Below are 24116 nucleotides of genomic sequence, written 5' to 3'. Positions count from 1 at the left end.
TTTCATAGACGTTATATAATTTTTTTTAAACATCTGCGTGCATATTTCATATGGACAATATTTCTTCGTAAACCACAAACCTCGCCGGGTGCATTCCCTTCGTCCTCGTCCGCAGCGGGTATGACGAACTTCTGCGTGCCGTTGTACCAGGACAGGCGGGGCAGCGGCCTCCCCCCGACCGAGCGGCACGTCAGGACCAGCCCCTTCCCCGCGCGCAGCTCCATCGTCTCGCCCGTGATGGTGGGAGGGCTGGGAGGAGGCACTGTCAACAACGGTACACAGATATCTTTCAGATCAGTAGAAAATAAGCATTTATTACTCACAATGTCCTGACAGATATTCGTATGACTCTATTCCCTGTAGTTGAAAAAACAGAATATCAAAAGGTGTTATCTTACATCAACAGAAAGAAGTGAAGCACATGTTTTTGGATGCTGGTCACATACTAAAGTCATTAAAAAGAAACCATTTAGCCAAACAAGTTGCAGTTGCATCCGCGCCTCTTACTTGTTATGTCTAATCACTCATCATCATCATCATCATGAGTGGGTTGCTCGGACCAGGTGTACTCTCTCGTTCTCTCTCATACATCATTAGCAATTTACTTCACTTATTCACTACGCTTAAAAGAGTAATTATTGAACTCTTTAAGCAGAAAACAATTCTACGAACTCGATCTGTTGATAATCAAACATGGGGTCCCAAAATGAGCCAGATGGCAAAACAAGACAGACTGAGAGGGTATGATTCTCCAAGGAGGAGAGACATGGCAATCTTCACTCTTCTATAGAAAGAACGCACCAGTTACTAAACATTTTCATGTGAAAACCATTTACAAAGTTGATCTGCTGCCAATCACTGATTGGTCTCAAAACGAGCCAGATGGCAGAACGTGACTAATAATGCATGTTTCTCCTAGGAGGACGGCATGGTAGTCATCACGGATGCACAGAATGCAGCTATTGTTCAAACTAACCGCTGTGACGAACACATATGAGTACCTTGCATTTTTGATACCATTAGGAAATAAAAGAGCAAGAACTTATACCTTGTACCCAGGGTTATGCCTTGCTGATTGTATCAAATCTCAATTTGACCAAAATATTTGCAGATTTGCCGTGTCATGGGCCATGCGTTTGAAAGGATCTGCTCTGCTCTGCCTTCCTAATGATTTCAGTCTTTGTTCCGTTATCACAAGAATATAACCCTGTGGCAATGACCCTAACCCACACATTATATGAATGCGTCTAAATGCTCAGGAGACGACAATGAAAATGAAATAATTCATCACGGTATCGAGCGGCTTTATGGAAATATGAAAACAGATTTCTCTACTTAGAATAGCGGTTATGACTTCATGCATGACTATGCTGCTATGTTTGCTTTGATTGGATATTTTACTTTAATTAAAACTTCAATTTCATTAACTGACAATTGTCAACTTGCACATGACTCGAATATCGACTACATATGTGTTCTTGGGATCAATTAAAGATAAACTAAGTGAAATAGACTCTATCAGGAATGAAATGTAAAAATAAATACTATATCATGGAGCATGAAATATGGCTCAGCTATTTGTTTAATGATTTCAAGGGTGTGTGTCTGATATGTTTCTGTTTCTGCTCACTGCTTGCTTTAGCGCAATGCACATGTTCATACAAGTTTCTTTCAGCACGTCGTACACATGGACGTCAAGGTGGTATTTCATTGCACTTGGGGACCTGGTGCGGCACTGCGGGGTTCGTTCACTGCGGCACTGTTGCTTATTTTTCTTTGTGTTATTTTTTATGATTTAGATATTGCGTAATACGCACAACTGTGACTAAGTAGACAACAAAGTGCACAAAATGTAAAAATTTCTTCCTTATCTCTGAAATTCGTTGAATGTTGGGTAATCTTTCGAACCCCGCAGTGCCGCACGTGCAGTGAGATACCACCATTAGTGATGACGAGGATCTCCTTCTCACCGATGACTGTTATCCTGGCGTCCTGTGCAGGTGGGACGGAGAAGACAGTACACCTGTAGTCCCCCTCATCCCCGGGTCTGACGTCATGGATCTTCAGGTTGAACTCCCCTCTCCTGGCGTCCCCGACTATCGCGTGCCTGCTGTACTTATTCACGTCCACATCACGACCGCTGGCAATCACCTACAGTAGAAGCCATTGAGAGAGATTAAAGATAGATATGTGATAACCCCAACGTCATTGTAAATAGGGAGACTTAAAGATATATTACTAGCTGATAGCATTACTTTGACTGTACAAATTTAGTGTCTTTAAGAACATTGCCATTAACAGTCGACAGTGGAGCCCTATGTATCCAATAGCTGCGAGAAACGCCTGCAGCTACATAGTTGCTACTTTCCCAGGAGAGATTTGGGTCAGCAGGCTAGTAGTAGTAGTAGTTAAGATTTTTCACTTCTGCCTAGATCTTTCCTGGAGGGACTAGGCAGACCAGATCAACATCTGCTCCCCTCCTTCTTTGTCGGAGGCAGCATAACCACTACGAACCACTATGCATTCGAAGGATCTATATTTCTTTGGATCCATGGAGTGATATAGAGCCAGCCCCAGTCATGTGCCGGCAAAGAACAAGGTCGATGCGTCACGCGGCAGCCGGCTCTTTAGGCTGACAATCACGTACACTGAGTGCAAATGAAGGCACACATTTACATACTGATACAACAACAGACCTGGAAGTTTGGCGGCCCCAGCCACATGACCGGTTTATTCCTCAGACGGTGGAAGGAACAGTACAGGGTGACGGTCTCGCCCATTCGGACCGCGGTGGATTTGGGACGGGTCTGGTACGACGGTGTTTGGGACGCAAAAGCTGCAGAAGAACAGAACAGAATTATTGTTTTATTTAGTCTCTGTAAAGGACATGAAACTAGAACTGCTTAACTAGTCATCACCTATCACAGCATCGAGCAAGAATCATTTCCAAAACATCCAAATGACAGATCCAGTTGGAGATGCAACTAAATTCAGGAGAAACCAGGCTGATGCGCATGGCAAAAGAATAGTGAATCCTGTGAATAGAACTCTGCAACAGACCTTAGTCAGCTTACAGATGTGCCCTTTGTGTCAGAGACTGCCATTCTCGTATAGGACTGTTTAGCCACAGCCGACGTTGTAGAGCTGATATCATTTAGGATTTTACCATGGTCAATATTGACCTTGAAATAGGCCATATATGGACAAGAATCATTTTCAAAACAGCCTAAAATGAACATGAACAGCGGGCGGTATCGACTTCTATGCACCTTTGACCCCATTTGACATCAGAAGAGAACGGGTAATAATAGAGACGAATACATTTGTGGAGGTCGATAGGCTCAAAGGTTTTCAAAGTGTGCAACATGTTTTCCATCAGATGCAGATGTTCTAACACTTAGAATCAGCAACTCTCTGAAACATTCAAATCACATCAGTCTTTACTAAATACATACAGTTCAATGACCTATTGACAGAAGCACGAACGTGACCAAACAGTTGTCAGATTTCCGAACTAAAAGCTTTAACCAGACAGTAGAAAGAATCGATCCCCTTTCCAGGCACAGCATCCAAACGCCATTGCGGCTTCCACACAGCTTTTCGTCTTGAACTTTTACTTTTATTTCGGAGACCCCGCTGTCAACCCAGGGTTCACGGTGATCTATAAGTATTGGCCGGACGAAGTAAAAGGACTTTTGGATGACTCCAGTGTCAGATGTAATGGTATCATCACGACTAGGCCATTTCCTTCTGAAAGGAACTATTTAGCGCGGAGTCATTCGTCTCCCCGGCTGCAAATGACACCCCATTTACCAGAAGCGGGTGAAAGATGCCTGCGCCGCCGGGGTACAACGAGTAGGGTGGCGGAAATGCAATTTCTATTAGATGACACGATACGATGGGCGTAAAGTGGGATACGTGAGGAGAAAAATAATACAAATCTTCTGCCTTGCACTGAAGAAAAAAAAAAACGTGAAACTATGAAACTCATGAATGTTAGATTTCATCAAAACTATCTCTGGGTGGACAAGTCATTTCCAGAAGTCGCATTTAAATTGACTATAATAAAGAAGAAAGGCAATTGAAAATGTGAACAGCAGAGCAAGTGATGACGCTGTTATATCACAATGCAGAACAATGGTGGCGTGGTTAACAGCAATACTGTGTGCTAAAATCATGGTGTATTAAGGGGGTTCACTGTCCAGTCCATGGTCCACTCAGGTGTACATGATTACATGGATTTTCTGGGAGTGTGTACGTATAAGAGTTTGAAAGCAAGCCATTTTGTACTATCCCTTTACGCTACAAGCTAATCATCGCAATCTGCCTTGGCTAGGTTAATGTAGCAGGTTGATGTAGTAGTCTAGTAGTACTGAAAATGGTAGAACACGCTACCAAATTCTAATAATAAAACTAGCCCCTCCCTACTACCTCAGCCTGTAAACACTGTATGTAAAACAAGTCCATTATTGACCAATCGACCTTTTCTGCTTTTAGAGGACATGTTTAGTAACCTAACAATAGCACAATTCCCTGTGAGTTTCTAAAAATAAGACTGTGCCATGGCTGAGTCTCCATGGCCTCATCTGTGCTTGCAAAAGAAGCCGTTCATTGATCCGTACAGTTCAAAAGAACACCATTACCCGACGCTGTAACCATCGATCCACCCGTGGATATAATTAAAAGGGTTTATCCGATGAAAGTGTTGCTAATGAAAGAGTCTTGTATATATCGATAATCTATTGTAAATTACTGATATTGTAAAGGGGGACGGCAGCAACAGGTGACGTAGAATGTGGAAATCGTATTGCTATCTCTTCAGGCCGAAGGTACTGCCTTTTTTGATAAGCTCTATAAGACACGCTTACTGATTGCGGTCTTTTATTAGCACTATGTCGAAAGGGCTTGAAAGTAACAATGTCACCAGCATAAGTCTATCAGAACTGTCAGAAGCCCACTAATTTGCCAAATTATTAATGAAACATTATGGTTGTGTTGGGCTTTTAGAAATATCTTAAATTCACTTAATGACTCTGTCAATGAACGTCGAATTTTGATAGTAATTACGTGTCATTGTGATAAAGATTTACATGGTTAAAATATCTAATTCGATTGTAAATTTTTCCCCGTGTTTGGTTAAAATCAAAAGAATCCTAAAACTAAACCGAAACGAGACACTATCCATCTATTCTATTACGTCGCATCATCACACAAACAGGCAGTTTGCCTTTAATGCATCTTCAAATGATGGATCAGTTTGGGACTTATTCATGACCTAACGGTAGGCCGTAATATACGTTTTATGACGTCTCATTTTTGTGTCCATAAAGCTCTAATCGCCGTGTCCCCGCCCAATTGAATAAGTCTCCTTAAGTATATCAAATCCTGGGACAATTCTAACAAGATTTAAGTCCATCATTGAAGAAATAAATGACTTGCATTTAATCGGAAAACGCAATGATGACGACGAAAGGGGTCGGGGAACGAACCTCCCTCTTGGGACCGAATGAGACATAATTATTGCATTTGCCATAAAAGTGCCACGTCGATTATGATAACGGATGGCAATGGGCTAGGTAAACGACATCTTAGCATTATCTTCCTTTTTTCATTTCGAGGCGTCGGACAATTTTTACAGCTTAGCGCGCATTTCTTTACGGTTTCACGGATCTCTGCCATTAACAATGACACGCAAATGTCCGTTATACCGGTACTTTGTGTCTTTATGCCAATTACATAACGAAGCACATGCCAGTAGGAACGCTACTAAACGTAGATTGCCTGGCAATTTACCGCGGGATGGCATTAGAGCAATCCGCAATTCTCAGGGGTGAACTGAGGCCATTACGAGAAAGCTGACGACTCGAGAATTTTCCGAAAATTACAATCAGAGCTGCAATCATACATGTACCATATTCAACACCACCGATTTGGAACGCCGTTATACGTCTTAACTTTTGCATTCGCTTGTAGCAATTTGGCAATAAGAATCGTCTACTTTGAAGAAACTGTAACAGTGTTTGGATATTATCGCTAAAAAGTTATAAATGAAATCATACTGTATGCAATATGTGATCCGTTATAGTGTACAATATTGAATTACATGTAGAAACAATAGCAAGAAGGACAGTCTACATCGAGAATTAAGATATGTATTCGGTCACATATGTATTTTCATAGAGAACTCTACAACAGAAGCCAATCAGATATATATTTATGTGTGTATCAATTTTTGTGGCGAAATTTGAATTGCAGCATCGTGGAGATTGAAAAAAAAATGAAGACAGTCCGAGAAAGAAACCAGCTACAGAATCAGCATAGCGTGATTGTCAGATTTAGCAGAATTCATTGGCATTCGAATATAATGTATTTACCTGCCGACTCCAATTCGTTATACGTCATGGAGAAGAAACAATTATACCATTAACGACAACAACATCATTATAGCAATGATTATTTTCTAACAATGACAAATAGTAATGCTAAACGTACTATTCGTTATTGCAGCAACAGACTTATCATAATTATAGCAATAATAGGTACTTAGGAGTATCGTAATGAAACGTACCCTAGTCATAGACAACATTCATGGTGTAGTTGTGCTATTGTTGCTTCAGTAATGTCTGCAAGACACCCTGTTATGCTTCATTCAAATCATCAAACGTAATGCTATGCGGTTTCCAAATCCCCCCGATGTGGATTTTGCCTCTTGAAACAAAAATGCTTTAATTTGATAGAGCTCCTCTATGTGAAAAACATTTTTTTCAGGAAACTTATGTTTATCATTTACAATATTCTGAATTCAAAATGATTATACGTTGTTTTTTACACATTAATACGGGGGGGGGGGGGGCTAATTTTTTTCAGTATAAGGGAAATGACAAACAGACAAAAAAGAACAATATATTCTTAATGCAAATATTTAATCAAAGACACATGTTTAGTTGGTAGGGACACTAGACTGATGACTTCAAATTCCTCCTCCCAAAATAATTGATGCCAAAAGTTTCCCATTATTATGTTACCTTCACAGAAGGTACATACTGTTTTTGCTTTGTTTCTTCTTCTTCTTTTCCGCACAAATAAAAAACATGGATATCTCCAAAACTAGACCTTGGAATATCTCGTAATTCAGCAAGCTGGTAGGTCTGCACATAAGACACTGCACCTTGGTCATTTGGTCCCCCAAAGATACAAAAAAATGATTTTATGGGGCAAAAAAGGGTGAAAAAACTAACAATTTTAACACAAAATCGAACTTTCGAGCCCCCATAGAACGTTAGAACCCCGAGGTCAACGACCGGTAGCTATGGAACCCGCCCGGGAGTTATGGAACATGGTATTCGAACGAGGTCAACGACCGCCGCTACGCAACACGGAAGTTTCCGCCCGCCAAATGGTGACTTCATCTTGCTTTAGACAGCCTGAATTGAGGCAGAAGCCGTTCTCTGAATGATTTGTAGAATTCATTTTACCAATAAGTAATAAAAGATCAAGAAATTCACAGACTTTATTTTGCCGCATATCGGCACCTTTTGCATACTAGTATACACTTCAAAAGAAGGTAGAAATACTACAATGAAATTGAGCGCACGCAGAATGAAATTTAATGCCCCCAAAGTATAATGTGTCTCGGTTAAGGTCTAATCGAGTCAGATCTAAGTATTTGTTTCGATACTTTTCTTGATTTTGTTTAAGCTATTGTTTTGCAACCTGCACAAGCCAGTTTAACTCTGAGCCATCCAAACATTGTTCAGATTCTATGTTGTGTTTGAGTTACGTAGAATCGAGAACATACACGATGTGTACTACGCCAGCACTCGTGCGTACTCACGCGATAATTTGGTGAACAAGCGCATTCAGAGCACTAGTGCAATTTTCTCAGACAGGCCGACAACTGACAGTGGTAACGTTACGTGTATGTGGTAACGTGGGGATTTCGTTGGATGTCTCCTGACATGATAACAGATAAGTAACTGGCATAAAAATGTAGCGAGACCTGTTCGTTTTTCAAGTTCATACATAGAGCTGTCCTCTAAATGAAACACAGATTGGTGTCACGGTTGTAGTTAACCGATTTTTTGGTCAACAAGAACATTTGAGCAAAAAAACAACAACACATGACTACCTTAGACGCAAGGTCACTGCGTGTTGCCGGCTGTTACATAAAAAAAAAAAAAACATGCATAACGATCGTCATGCAAACTCAAAGTTTTACGCCTGAGACATAAAGGTATGTGAAACACAAACAATGGACTTGATGAGTTTATTTCGCTATTAAACTGACCTGAACAAACAAGATTAACTGCAGCGTGGAACGCCCTCCCCATGTTAGGTCACGGTCATTCCGTTCACCTTGTTGTTTATCATGTAAGTTACCACAGCGCTGCGTTGGTCCCCAGCAAGCAAGTGGAGCACGGAAACGAAGTCTGGGTGAATTACAATTAATCTACTTAACCGTTACAGCTTTATACACGGTGGGAGTGGTCGGTATAGCACAAAACCCCAGGCACAAATCAGCATAAGCCAACGCCGCGGAAAGTTTAGTGTAGCAGAAACCTAACCCCTTGAGGTTTGCATGATTGACAGGCGGACGGGTTTGAAGTGTGCCGACTGCGGCACGTATTGATAATGAGGGCATAAACAAACTATGTACATCAAACGTAAATCAAAATTGTTTGCTAAAAATAAAAGAAATTTATGAAATATGAATTGCGGACTCTAACAAAAAATGATTGAGCCGTTCAAAATATGAATGAATTTACACAGATTGACTGTGACAGGAAGCATAGCGGAGATGTGCTGCGTACTGTGAAGATCACTTGCAGTGTGCAGGGGTAGCCATATCAATTTCTGCTCTGAGAGTGCCCGGCAACTGCGGGACGTCAACGAATATAATAGATTTGTGGCAATTTTAGCGATTACGCTAATCAGCTGTTTCTGTGAATTTGTGCGATTTACAGTAGTTTGTAAGGCCCCCTTCCCACTAGACGGCGATCGCGCTGCGCTCTTATAATTTCTGCGACATAAACAGGATATGTGTAACCTTCGATTTCACACTGGGTATGTGGTTCATACCTACCTACCTACCTACCTACCTAGTTCATAGAAAACGTAAAAAGTGTGACTGAGCATGCTGAGGAGAACCCTTCGCGCTGCGTAGTACAAGCGGCAAACTCTGTGAGACGTTTTTGTGAATGTACCTTCCGATTTTGTGCTACGCAGTGTGCCGTAACTTGGTACGCTTGTTTTAATTTTGCTCTCTTCAGAAGTTAGTCTAATTCAAGTAGACAGAAACGAGAATTCAATTCTATAATATTTGACAATAAAATTGTGACTGTATGTACTTCTTGTCTCATGTGAGGCTGTATCTAGCACAAGCTAGCTGATGTTTTCACGGGGAAAGGGGCTGAATGTACTGTTTGCGATGGTCCGACTAAGAAAATCATTACGAAAAAAACAACACCGCCAACATCAACAAATCTCTGCCTACCTTTTGGGAAATATCTTTGACATCTTAATTTTCATAGACGGTCAGCCCACATTTGGTGCAACATGATGACACCGGTAGATTCGGTCCATATTTTATAAGCAGTCAATTAAAGAATCAAAAGCAAACCTATTTGTCACGTTTAATTTCATGTAGGGCCCCGCCCCCGTATAGAGCGCAAGCATGTGAGGTCCGATCGGCTTACCGGAGACTATTTTGAAAGTACCATACTATTTTGAAAGTACCTTATTTAATTTCACATATTGTTCGATTTTTTTTCCTTCTATGGTAGCAACAACTGACAGTTAATCGGGGCCGGGAAAATGACAACAAAAACATCGGCGCTAGCACGATGCGACTGACCAGAACAGTAGGGGGAGGGGCGTCGACCAGGTTCGACCAGTCGCTTCTCTCTCGCCGCCGGCGGGCGTTAGGAATCATCATCTAAGTCTGCACCGTCCGCAAACATCCGCTGATTTTTTAGAGATTTTTGCAAAATTTGTCTATACTTACGCGCCGAGTTTGTTCGTCAACAATGACGGAAAGCGCAAAATTGAACTTATTCTTATGTTACCAACTGAACTTCGCGGCGCGCGTCCTGCACCAAGTCAGAGATTATGAATTTCCCGAGTGATTCGAAGCTTTATCTTTTTTTTTTTTTTAAATTTGAATACATATTGTTGAAGGAAACCAGTTTTTGCCATGGCTCTCCCTCCGCAAGCCAAGAAATTTCTCCCTGGACCTCCCCCAAGCGGAAAAAAATCATAGGCCCTGACGCTCCCGCAGACGAGTCGTCGAGTAAACCCTGTTGACGACCGTCAGAAATGGAAAACCTTTTTGGACAGACTGCCCCTGTGGCTTGTAGCTATGGGGCTGTGATGAGATGATGATGAGAAACCCTGTTTGGAACAATATTGGACGTTGTGTTCATTATTCAAGATGTATAACGTTACAGATAAAAAATTATCAAAATTTATTTGTACCTTCTTGCATGTCTTGACTTATCCTGTGTCAACTTCTGCAACTTAATCAGTTTACCCTTCCAGGTAGAAATGCTAGACTAAACCATGTGAAGGTAACATTCTGTATTTGCTTGCAAATATTACCTTTCTAGTTTGTTGTTGCCTTTTAACGCCCAGGTACTTATTAATCATTCTCCATTTGAATCATCGCGTGGGTATTAAGGGCTATTATTTCCTCCTTAGTACATTAGCGAGCGGGGAGCAGGTATCAAATATGTATAATCCTTTCTGTTTCGGCTGCCAGTTCTGATGCCGGCTTCCGTCCGTCATACCGAACTCGGGACAACTTCGCAGCCGCGGAAAGCCTCGAGGTGGGGAGATAACGCTGTAACGGTGTCCCACGCAGCCTCACAACAACGCTTATGAGTTTTTGCGCGGAGTAAATTGGACGGCGAACGCGTGATGTGCCGATGATTGCGTGTATCTCAGCGGGGAACTGCAGGCGCACTAGTTCATGTGATGATTGGGTTCTCTTCTAGGAGGATCTTCTGAAATCAGCTTTTGTGAATAAAGTGATAAGGGGCACTGTTGGGTCATTGGAATGTGGTGCTGCAGTATATCAGGCAGAGAAAGAACGTGTTCACAGAAGTGCTTAGAGCTGTTTTAGATGTACATGTACAGTGGACTTCACATGGTAGATTACCGTACGTGTGCTCTTGCACTTGCAAACATGGACGTACTTACCACATGATATAATGCATGTTATAAGGTCCTACTTGTTGTCGTATGGTAGCGGCTGTTTCTCGTGGTAGCGTACTGATAGGAGCTTTGTTGTAACAATTTAAATAATTTAAACCTCCTTGGTTGTAATACATATATTTTGTCCTGTACGTCTTCCGTATGGCCAAAATTACTAGAGTATTGCATTTCGTATAGACGTAGCTGTAAAATATGCACTATGAATTGGAAACAATATTACGAACGAGCCTTAAATGGGCTCAATTGAAAATTCGAATGAGATTGATCAAATTAACATGGGGCACAGGGAACAAAAACGCTATTAGCCAGAAAATTTCATCTATGGGACAACGCATCTATATGTGCATACTGGAAAATATCATTTTTTTTAGTACTTAAACAGATGAAAAGAGAATGTATACGTAACAGTTAGACCTAAGCAATGTATTATTTGAATTTTACAGTTTTCATCACCATTCAACACGGGGTTAATTACCATGTATAGAACTCTAGGCGCGGTTCCATAGCAGTCGAGGCAGCAGTATTCACTTTACAACTTTTTTATGGTCAACCATTTAGGTCCCAAGATTGAGCTCCAGGAATCCATAGTACCTATAAAATGGCCACTTTATTGCAAACACTGCCCGTCTCCGCATACGGCAATGTGCCACAACGGAACAGGGCTGTGTGTTGATAAGAGAAAATGCCCTACAGCTTGCAGCCGATAAGCCCTTGGGCTGATATCTAGTACAAGTACTCTCCGTTATCCGATTTTACAATTTTCCACGTCACGCAAGAGCACGGATTCGAACGAACGTTCTTTTGTTCGGAACGGGTTCTGGCAAACTTTTGAAGGTGACACGTAACCACACAAGGAGCGCTGAATTGAAATGTCGACCGGCATCAGTCCAACATATGACAACAGGTGACAACATATATATGTAATGAGGTCACCCTTTAAAACGACTCGTGCAGCGAAGGAAGCTGAATAAGTAACCATAGTTATGCTGAATGCGGGGCATATTGCCCTCTCATGGCTAGAGAATTGACGGGGTTAAATAAACCGAGCTCGATGTTTATACATTTTTCATACCCGAGACAATAATTCGTCATGTTCGATGTATTTATGATTCAGATATGCGCATTGACAGCAAATATTGCGCCATCGTAAAGATTCAAAAGACCTAACCTTGACCGAAGGGTCTCGCACGGGGCATCGTTTCATGTATCATGAACTTCATGCTATGACCTTTAAAATGCTAAGAGGCAGTCTAGATAATGTAAGTGGGTTCCCATACCAATACGGACTGTTTACGGGGCACGGCTCCCAAAGGAAGATCAACGTAATAGATTACCTCGTAAAAACCAAAACTATGATAATTGCCGCAAGCTTGCAGTAAAGTAAAGATGGGATTTCTGTGATTGTATCGATCTAATGACCATCATGCCACCAGACCCCGTCCGCCCACGTGTCATCAACCCCGGCCTGCGCGGTTGCTGCTAAATTACACCCGGAATAATTGCAGGCAGCAGAAGCCATGATGGTCCCCCGGCGGGAAACTTGGCCGAAGACAAAGCTGATACAAAGGTAACAACCGTGGCATCGATCTGGGACGTGGCAGTGTGTTGTATTGACTGCTGATCCGTCAGGCTGTATAATCATTGCGCCCCGAGACGTTTCTGCGGGAGGCCCACCCGTAGGGTTTGCTATCATAACTACACGCGAAATAAGCTCCCAGCAATAATCATTATCTCGTTATATGAAGTATGATGTCGTTCTCTGTTAATGCGAGGCGATGATGTCGTCAATTATGACAAAGGAATGGGGCTTGGATTGCTTTTTAATGAGGTGGAGGATGACAGTTTGAGATTTTGATCTGGGAAATTAAAAGAGTCAACGAGTATTGTTTTTATTACAAGTGGGTGTGGGAGTTCAGATAAACCCCTGGTAAGTAGGAGGTTCTTCTTCAAATAAAAGCAATAAAAAAACAGGTATTTCGTATTCAATGCTAGGACAGTATTATGTATGGTTTCAATATACGCGCCTTACCAAAACAAACGACCAACAGGAGATGTGTTTAAAACACGAAACCCACCCATATCTTTCATCGACCGTGGTGCTTACTTGGATTGCCATTGCTATTCCTTTCGTTGAGTACTCAACTCAGCGAAGCACGTTCGTGCATACATTGTTTTGCAACAAAGAAACTTTGTGTATGTTCCGCGACAATAGCATAATGTAACATTTTACAAATATTTAATCATTATGGCTTTTTCTTTTCTTAGCTTTAACAAGTAAGCCAGTTGAGAAATCGTTCACATATCCATCCATATATTCAAATAATACGCTGTGTTCTTTTTAGATCCTCCAACTGGATCAGCAATATCTTTGAAACTGCACCCGTCTTCTTAAATAGATTACCCATCTTCAGGTTCCTAGTCTTAGATATTATTTTAATTCCTCTCCCACTGCATGCGGAAAAGAAGTCAAACCCATCAAATAGCTTATTAGTAAAAGTAGATTTAAATCAGACGTTATTTCCCTTTTGATTTCTCTATAAATCTCATTTTTCGTCTCCATTAAGTATACAATTGTGTATACCACTCCTTTACTTTGTTTTCAATTAGCCCTCGGGCCTCAACTTGCAATAAAGATTATCATTGTTGTTGTTGTTGCTGTTGTTGTTTTATAGCCTTTATCATTGAAGTATTGTATGATAGTCAGTATGGTGGAAGGAAAGGTGACGCAAGCCCATGGGGTGGTCCCAGTGAATGAACCCGCCAATACGACACCATGGACGATATCGGAACCCTCACTAAATGAACTGTCACAAGGATCTGCTGGAGAGATTTGCCGTAATCCGCTCTCCCATATCATCCACTCTTCCTGTTATTCCATCTCATTCATTTCTGCTTTTCCATTTCCGTATATTGGGCAGAGCGGGTCCGGAATGCATTACCGAAAGCCGGCTTGTCAAGAACGTGAACATGGACGTCCCATCATTGTAGTGCGTAGGAAGCGTACTGCCATCCATCAACAAGCTCTACTCTACATGCGACTTGACAAACCATTTTCCCTGGTATATGAAACAGTCCGTGTGACAGCTTGACACCTCCCCCTCTCTCTCACACACACACACGTCGATATAAAGCCCCATCTCTGGCTCGATGTTCGCCCTGACGGCCGTACAATTTGATGCTAAAACATATCATCTCGCGCGCATTGTCCGTGAAGCACGTTGGCGGTGACAAAGCCGCGGGAAATGCGGTCTGACAGCTGTGTGAGAGATCATTGTATCCTGGCCGGCAAATGGGCCGTGCATGGCGGGATGGAAAGATCATTTCTCGGACGCTGCTGTGGAGCCCCCGAACGTGATGTAGCCAGGAAATTCGTCTAATTCTTAAATCAAGTTGTTTAAACTTCCATTAGAGACACAGAGCGTTATAAGCTCTGCTTGGCTGACGACATATCCGTGCAGCAGATGTACTTAATTGGACTTGTTGATATCCCCTCAATCGTTTGAGTGGCCTTCTCCAATGAATCTCCAGCTCCTCACGTAGATATGTAGTATGTCATTCCTGGCTATCTTTTATAATATTAGTTCTTAATGTTTATAATGTCTCTTTCTACTAACGATATTGCATAGCACAATACACAGTGTAGCCAGATATTTCTATGCTTGGCTCTTGAGCGGGTGCCAAAGTTCCACTCTCATTGTAAAAGAAACATGGACAAGAGGTCCTAGGGGGCCGATGATGAACCATAGCCATCTCAATATTTTGCCTGTGACTTTTAATGCAATTTTTACCTTTTTTGCCTGATGTAGCACTGTTATTTGTAACATTTGTAACTTGTAGCTATATACCCATACACCATAATATCTCTAGAAACACAAACCCCACCAGAGGACACCCACTCCGCTTCAACACACTCTCATGCCGAACAGAAACTTACAGAACAAGTTACATCCCTACAACAGTTAGTGAATGGAATAACCTACCATCATACATTGTTGCCACTCCATCACTCACTAGTTTCAAGACGGTGTTGGCCCAACACATGGGCCATCCCATCTCCCAGTTGTAAATCGGGGTTACCGGCGGCCATGTACATAGTCACTCACAAACGTCTTTTTTTCGGTTTATTGTTTGCTGCACCTTGCACTCTTTTTTGTTATCACGCCACCGGCCGCACGGACCTGCACCTCCCCTGAGTGAGATGCCCTTATAGAGGGCTTTGCTCAGTATTAGTTTGAGATTGAACATGATGAAACCATCTGCTATACATAAGTCAGAAGTAATCCAAACTATCAATACGCCCTGTCGCAAGGCAATATATGCAAAATGAAATTTCTATGACAGCCAATACTGCATGTTTCATTCTTCAAACAATATTAGATACTTGGATTTATTAGATATGAAATATTTTTTTGTTCTGCCCATGAAAACTTATCTACCTTAAAAGACAAGGAACGGGACAACACGAACATAATTCTGGAGTTAAGCTATTCAGTCACCCAAATTTACGTGAAGGATACAGCACACTTTAGAGTCTTTTTGATTGGTAAGATTACCCCAAAGCAGATGTTAACAATTCATTTATTGAATTTCTAGGCAATGCCTCTTTCAATATGTCTGAGGTTAATTTTGACACGTTGTTACGTAGGCACTTTATTAGGCTGTGATCTTTGTATCTGATTTTTATTTTACTTTATGGTTTATATTAAGTGGAAGTAGCGTTTATAACTTGATTACAGCAACAACATTTCCTTGCTTTTGTGATCTAGAATCAATAGAAAGGGGGTTCACGTACTGGAGAGGCCACGGTATGATTGAGACGACTCTTTGCACTGTTTCTAAAGACTTTCTTACCCAAACCTATGATTGCCAGGACAAAACAGTCGGTGATTGAGGCAATGGTACAAGTTCGAGTCTTCTGACAATAGTAAATAGATGTTTAGGATTAAACCAGCACGCTTGGAAAAGACGTTCGCTATATTCAGACTTTAGAGGGGATTACCTACCAAGAGACTCGCCTCACAGTGAATAATGCAAGTAATAAAACATAATCCTATCAAAACGTTGGAATGAGGGGTGATATATAATAGAGCTCAGCAGATAATAGCATCTACGAGTCCGTAGCCGAGGGCTGTTTATATCTTATTCAGTCATGGCGTGCTTGTTTCGGTCTGTTTGCAGCCGCAAATCTCCGGCGTATGACGCCAATTTGACACTAATAGATTCCCATGGTGAAATTTGTCGTTTAGATGTTTCCCTTAATGTTTTATTTTGCCAATTACATGTACATAAGCAGCTAAATCTAGATAACGCTCGTTGCAGAGACCTGGAGAAATTCAAATTAAAAACAGATACCATTCCTCAAGGAAATTGGGTTATGTGACATAATGACAGCAGTTATACGAGATTAATAGCACATTGACAACCTTTATTTTGATTCTAATCTATAATGAGCCGGTTGGTGGAACAAAACAGATATATCTGATCTCATCTTGCTTATCGGACACGACATCTTCGGTCTGTCATGTCGTGGTGTCATGTGCTGAACACAGTTCACCCTTTGGAATAAATGTCATCGATTTTCACTTTTTCTTGCTTTCAGAAGTGTCAATCAAAGCCTGGAGACAGTCATTTGGTTCATCACGGGATGAAACACGGAACTCTCGTGGAACCGTCAAACAGGAAAGCTGCGGTCTCATTGGTGGAAGGTGATTTCGTGAACTCCTCAATCATGAAATTAGAGCTGTTGCCTCATTATGAATGATGTCATGAAAGCGGCTTTATGGACAGCCACTAAAGGTGGTATCTCACTGCACTTGCGCCACGCTTGTGTCACTGCGAGATTCGAAGATACTCAACAAATTGCAGAGATAAAGCCCCCTTCACACGAGAGCACGAATGAGCCGGAATGCCGTCGGAATAAAAATTATTTTCTATTCGTGGCAATTCTTGGCAATTCGTACTGTATTCTAAACATTCTGACTACATTCCAGATATTCGTCCCCGTTCTTCTGGCTGGCTCGAAAGTTTTTGACATGTCAAAAACTGTCGAGGTACATTCGAAGTGGAGAAATATCGAATGGCATTCATAGTGGATTCTAAGTGGATTCTAACTATTCTAACTGCAGTCTGACCGCATTCTGCGGCATTCCAACATTATTCGAAACATTCTTATCTCATTCGATGGAGAACCGAAACGGCAAGCCATCTCGAATCCTGCCAGAATGCGGCCGAAAGAATATCTCGAATGCAGTGAGAATGTCTAGAATACACTACGAATTCACAGGAGTAGAAAGGGATTTTCATTCTGACGGCATTCTGGCTCATTCCTTCTCGTGTGAAGTGGATTTAAGGCCCATTTGGAATACCCACTCGGAATGACACCGAATGTGGCACGAATTTTGCAAATACTTCATTCCGGCTGGTTCTGCTTGATTCCTGCTGATTCGATTTCAGTGTGAAGGCCCTATAAAGAACGAATTTTGATCCTTTCTGTGTATTTTGTTGTCTTCTAAGTCACACTTTTATGTATTACACAATATCTAAATAGTAAAAGGTCGGACAAAATAAGAAAATTGTGACGCAGTGAACGAACCCCGCAGTGACGCAAGCTTGACGCAGTTGCAGTGAGATGCCACCTTAACGACGCACCGTGTAATGCAGGAAACGATTGAAAAGTTGAAGAACACGGAGTTGAAAAAAGAGTCATGGTCTAAAAGCTTTTCCAAGAAAAGCCCCTATCCAACAATGTACCTTTCAGATGATAACCCATACATCATGATGTCTACTGTCTCATTGGTCTATGCGTTGATAGACAGGTACTGACAACCAACCAATCCCGTCGGAGTGATGCAAAAGAGATTTGAAAGTTGAAAAATGAGACATGGTCCAAAAGAAGCGCTAACTGAATGGGGTAAAGCGGTGTTCTGGCAGACTGGACTCTTTGGTCGATGAATCTTTCCATGCTGATCTTCACGGTTTTACCAAAAGTTCCTGACAACAAAACTAATACTAGCGCTTACGCACAAAAGAACGTTTATGAAATATGTCCGTAGAAACGTGCTGACTGAGCAGCGTGAAGCTGCCTTCTGACAGCGTTTCTAAAAGGCTCCCTTCGAACCATGACCCGTAAGCACCCATCCGGAAGTTTTCGAGCATCCTTCATCACCTGTGACAAAAGTCGACCTTTACATGCTTTAATGGAATTTGGGAATTATTTTCTCCCCTCTCCTGCTCGCTCGACCCCCCTGTAATCCATATTGGGAAGTGATGAATGTTTTAATACGCCAGGTAGAAGCCGACCTTCCCGCGCCCTTCGGAAAGTTTGACAGAAATTCGTTCTGCTTAATTTGTCTTGCGTAGATGACACCTTCTGCGTGCCGTCGAGCCATGCAGACGAGTTTCCGGCAAACGCTGTTCGGTTCAATGGAAGCTGTTGAGCGTCAGTAGGGATACCACAGACACTTTCTTCAAGGAAATGGTTGATTCGTAATTTGCGAAAAGTCTCAAAAGACAGCAAACAAAAATTTCTTTACCTTTGGTATCACGTGTATGTGTCTAAGCTTGAAACTAGGAAGCCAGTTGCTACAATACGTGGGTTAACATATATAGTATACAGGTAAATAAAACACGAAACCAAGCGTAGCAACCACGTTTACAAGTAGGATTCCAGCATAACATGCTCATTTGGAAGCATTTGTCAGCGTTTCTTCGCTGAGTTTCTTCATTATCACGCCGTAAAAGAACACAGCTAACAAATGGTTCTTCTTGACCAAATCGCCTAGCTTACTGCAAGAAACTTGGTGAGATATTTTGACAACCATTTTTTACCCCTTTTTTGCAATACAGACGTTATGTAACTTGTGAGACATAATGGAGGGACAAGGGATCACCATCAATTACCGCATTAGTAAGATACATGCTCAGATCTTCCGACATTCATCATGCCTCGCCCCCGCACTTCATCTGTCATCATAAAGACATGGGCACATCATAATGTTCATCTTAGACCGGTGCAATGGCCTAGTGGGTAGAGTGTTCGCCTTGCATTCGGTAGGTCGTGAGTTCGATCCCCGGCCGAGTCATACCAAAGACTTTAAAAATGGTACATGCTGCTTTCTCTGCTTAGCACTCAGCATTCGGGAAAGAGTATGGAAGTTGAACACACACCACTACCAGTGGACTAGCCCCCTGCTGTAGTGATTGCGTTGTGTGGCCCAAGGGCTTCGAAGTGGGGATGGGCGCCACCCTACGCGTCTGTAGATGCATGGGCAAACTTTAACTTTTAACTTTAACATCATAATGGTTTAACTTCTTAGGGTTATGAATGGAGTCTTCATGTTCATTCACAGGCACACGTCATGTATAAACATCGTGTCGAATATACATATTTGTCGAATTGCCAGATACCTTACAAAATTTACTTGCTGCATCTCATAGTGGATGATTAATGATGATGATGATGACAATATTCAACACTTAATTACTTTAAGATGGCACTAATATAGGCACGTATAATATTTTTGGCATTGATCATGAAAGCAACGGAACGTATACAAAATATGTGTTTAGTAAGTTAATTTTAGTCAAATTTTTACAGAGAGTAAGCAGAAGTAAGCAGCAGACTTAAACTTTAACCTTAAGGCTTAAACAAAAGCCTTGACGACAAGGGCATCTTGAAAACCTGAGGGACATCCTTTCGTGTAAGACGGATGGTTCTTGGGTGAAGAGAAATGAATAGGGGCTGTACGAATGGTCTCCATGGAGAAACCCTTGAAACAAACTATTAGTTATTTTTGGAAAACGTGACTTGAATCAATTAGATTAGCTTCTCTCTTGCAGGGCATAAGAAAACCATAAGGTACGTTCTTTAAGACTTTGAAAGAAAAGAGCACGGATTTATTAGTATAGATTAGTCTATGACAAAGCAAAATAAGGGTGTACCTTACATCGATGTAGGATAGACATTCAGGTAATAAGATACGTCAAACAGTAGTTACTCAAGCAACTGGATATGATTTTGGAAACGGTCAGACGTTTCAGACAACCATCCAGTGTCTTTCGTCAGTGGCACTGAGGTTTACCTTATCATTTGCTGACTCTCTTGCGATATGATTACGATGTTTCGATATAAACCTGCAAACTTTAAAATTTTGCTTTAAAGAATGTAGTCATCCACCAACGAATTGCTTTACTACTATCTGATTACATCTTTGAATGAAATGTTTGATAAGGAATTGAAAGTCACGCTATGTGCAACTGTTGGAGACGTTGACGTAGCGTTGGCGACCAAACCTTGATCGCGCCTCTCTGTCGCTTCAGTCTGAATCCTCTTTATTGTGAGAAGTTCCCGAGAGTAAAGTAACGTCGGGCTACATCGTCGTCGTAACCGGTGCGACTATTGGCAAAGGTTGCTGAAACAACAGCCCGTTATTTCCAAATTAAACCGAAGCCACCTCGGGAGAAACATACCCCCTGTTTAATGGTGCGTGCGGGAGAGCAGACAATGATACTGGGTAATGGCTATTGCACGCCGCGCGGTAAATATCGATCTGGTGCGACAGTTACAACCAGACATCATTTGTTGGACCGGTATTGTGCTTGCAGAATACAATACATTTACGTAGGAACAACAATACGATTCCAACGGGGCAAATGTGTTGGGTATTATGACTCAATGTATCGATTTGTATTAAAGTTTTCTAGCACGAGTTCAAATGACAATTTTGTTGAACCGGTGTGCTTGCAGAATACAATAGCTTTGCTTGGAATGGAAACAACAACGCGATACCAACAGTGCCATTGTTTCAGTTATCATATCGCTTGTTGTATCGGCTATTGCAACCAGATATCTTTTGCAGAATAAACGTGCATACAGAATAAGGTCTCGTAAGAATAGAAACAACAGAATGATACAAACAAGACTAGTTCATCGGTTCATGCATCAATTTACCTGTGAGGGCAACATTGAACGACAACAATAATCGGGCATCGTCTGTCGACCGCCCATATTTGCAGAATACGAAATTTTACAAAGTATTTTCAGTGTAGATTCGAAACAGTAGCACGTTCCGTAACATGTTTAGACTAACTGGTAAGGAAATGTGCCCAACATTTATCATATATAGATCAACAGAGTACCTTTAAAGTCAAAGTATAGTCTTTTTGTGGTTCTCCTGTCGATTGGACAGATGAGGAGGCAGACAGGCTTTTTGCCTGTTTGCCTGACCTGCACATGACTTTTTATGGTGAAGGAGGGGTGTGCAATTCCTTCTCCACCCTCTCGTCTTCTGAAGCACTGAGTTTCACAGGGGCAACTGCATGCAACGTTTGAGGCGGCTCCAGCAGATGCAGCTTTGTTGTTTGGAGTATCCGTCTCCTAGGAGGACTTCCAACCAAGGATGTAAGGGGTTCCTCCTACCCCCGACTCGTGTGCCATGGCGGGTGCCGCTCATGCCCCTAAGGCCTGTCTCGGCCACAAAGCACCACCAAGGCCACACAACGCCACTAGCCGCAGCTAGATACTCATTTACACCTGAGTTAGGTGAGGGAAGTCGTGTAAAGTGCCTTTCCCAAGGGCACAAGATCGGTGACACGGAAGCTGGATTCGAACCCGCAACCTCAAGGTCTCGAGCCGCAAATGCTGCCACTGCGCCGCGCAGTCCCACAAAGTCAAAGTATAGTCACTCTAGAGTAAACTTCCAAAGTCAATGCAGTTCGGCAATACGATCCACAAAATTAGAGAATGGATTATTCTATCAGTCATTTTGTTCATTTTATAATCTACTACAGAAGAGAAAAGTATGCTGCTAAGTACCCATATCTTTTCCTACCAATGCCAAGTTTCGCAGTTCGGTGTATCAGACATCTATCAGTCGCCACTCCATAAGCTTCTGCTGCCACGCATTATTACCTTCTAGCTGCGTACATAGCACCTAATAAACGGAACATCGCTCTATACCTTCCGATCATTTCTTGGCTGGCATTCCTTTTAAAGACGTGCATTTGGGCACTTGTCCTGCCGTTATGTACCAGGAGTGGATTTAATGGGGATTTTATATTCAATCATCATCCAGCTGTCTCCTTTCTACTGGATTGCCCAAGAACTAACTCTCCGGTGAAAAGAAGTTAAAGGGCTTTGTCAGCCACTTGTCTCGCCATTACATAGTGTGCCAAGAGTGCATGGGATAATGATTGTATTCAAGCATTGTATTTCATTTACCAGTCTCATCACTTCAGTTGAATTTGTAGGTTTATTGTTCTACTCGAACAGTTCGTCATTTTAACGTTTGAATACTGGAAGTAATCCGGAATCTGCTTATCCTTGGTATAAAGGTTTTGATTTTCACAAATCAGCTCCATCAATAACGTGTCTTGTTTAGCTTGATACATTGAATGCTCTGCAGCTTAAGCTCCTACCATACCAATTGTTATGAGACTTTTATCACAGGTTACTCCCGGTTAAGCAGCATTCATTTCATAATGCGTATTACGGATATATTTTACAATGATTGATAGGTAAATTAGATACTAAAAAGTAATCTTGCCTGAAGGATGAATACACCATCAACAGTACCTTATTAGATTCGTCGTAAATGTAACATGCTACAACGACGATCTACAACAAACGCTTGTGTTGTTAAGGAATCACTATTGCGACTACAAAATGTATTTACCATTTACATAAATTACTTTTGGTACTGAATCATTGTATATTAATAAACGTCTGCCTAGATTTTCTTATGGATTCATAAGAACTGTCATAACAAACGATGTTCAATGAATTAATAAATGAAGACCTTTTTTTATTTTACATTTTTGCCCACCCGAGCTAAGTACATGTCATAAGACGAAACAGCAGTACAGTCGTTTCTACTATTGACTGCAATAGAAAAGGTGTACACCAAGTACATCTAATCTAAATAGTGATACCAAGTACATCTAACCACATCTGACACAAGGTGATGGTGCCATAAAAACGGCGTGAACAGAAGACCCCGGTTTGCTGACTTGACCAGGTTTCTCGGATTGCCCCCTGCCCGACCAGTGGGTATCGTTACAAACGGTGTTTAACAGATACTCCAATTAGATTAACATACAGTTTTTCTTCTATCCACTACAGTACAAAAGAAATGGTGTATCAAGTACATCTAACCGCATCTGACATTAGGCGATGGTGCCATAAAAACGGCGTCCACAGAACACCCCGAGTTTGTTGACTTGACCAGGTTTCTCCGATTGCCCCCTGCCGACCATGCCCCCCACCAGTGGGTATCGTTACAAACGGTGTTCAACAGATACTCCAAATTTGATTAACATACAGTTTTTCTACTATCCACTGCAGTACAAAGGAATAGTGATACCAAGTACAGCTAACCGCATCTGACACTACATAAAAACGGCGTCCACAGAAGACCCCGGTTTGCTGACTTGACCAGGTTTCTCAGATTGCCCCCAGCCGACCAGTGGGTATCGTTACAAACGGTGTTCAACAGATACTCCAAATTTGATTAACATACAGTTTTCCTTCTATCCACTGCAGTACAAAAGTAATAGTGATACCAAGTACAGCTAACCGCATCTGACACTGCGCTACGGTGCCATAAAAATGGCGTCCACAGAAGACCCCGGTTTGCTGACTTGACCAGGTTTCTCCGATTGCCCCCAGACGACCAGTGGGTATCGTTACAAACGGTGTTCAACAGATACTCCAAATTTGATTAACATACAGTTTTCCTTCTATCCACTGCAGTACAAAAGGAATAGTGATATCAAGTACAGCTAACCGCATCTGGCACTACGCTACGGTGCCATAAAAACGGCGTCCACAGAAGACCCCGGTTTGCTGACTTGACCAGGTTTCTCCGATTGCCCCCAGACGACAGTTTTTCTTCAATCCACTACAGTAC

General features: G+C 41.8%; 1 protein-coding gene across 1 annotated transcript in view; it reads right to left on the bottom strand.

Moving 5' to 3' along the window:
* The window catches only part of LOC118423023 (kin of IRRE-like protein 2), a 34173-nt gene that overhangs the window by 145 nt on the left and 9912 nt on the right, over positions 1-24116 (bottom strand). The window contains exons 2-4 of the mRNA XM_035830916.1: positions 2697-2836; positions 1971-2151; positions 81-262 (exon numbers count right to left, since the gene is read on the bottom strand). Of these exons, the coding sequence (XP_035686809.1) occupies positions 81-262; positions 1971-2151; positions 2697-2836 (503 nt within the window). The remainder of the gene's footprint in view (positions 1-80; positions 263-1970; positions 2152-2696; positions 2837-24116) is intronic.

This window comes from Branchiostoma floridae, chromosome 9 (genome assembly GCF_000003815.2).
Source record: "Branchiostoma floridae strain S238N-H82 chromosome 9, Bfl_VNyyK, whole genome shotgun sequence".
Taxonomy (NCBI): Eukaryota; Metazoa; Chordata; class Leptocardii; order Amphioxiformes; family Branchiostomatidae; genus Branchiostoma; species Branchiostoma floridae.
Note: the sequence above shows the minus strand (reverse complement) of the source record. Positions and strands in the feature narration are given on the sequence as shown.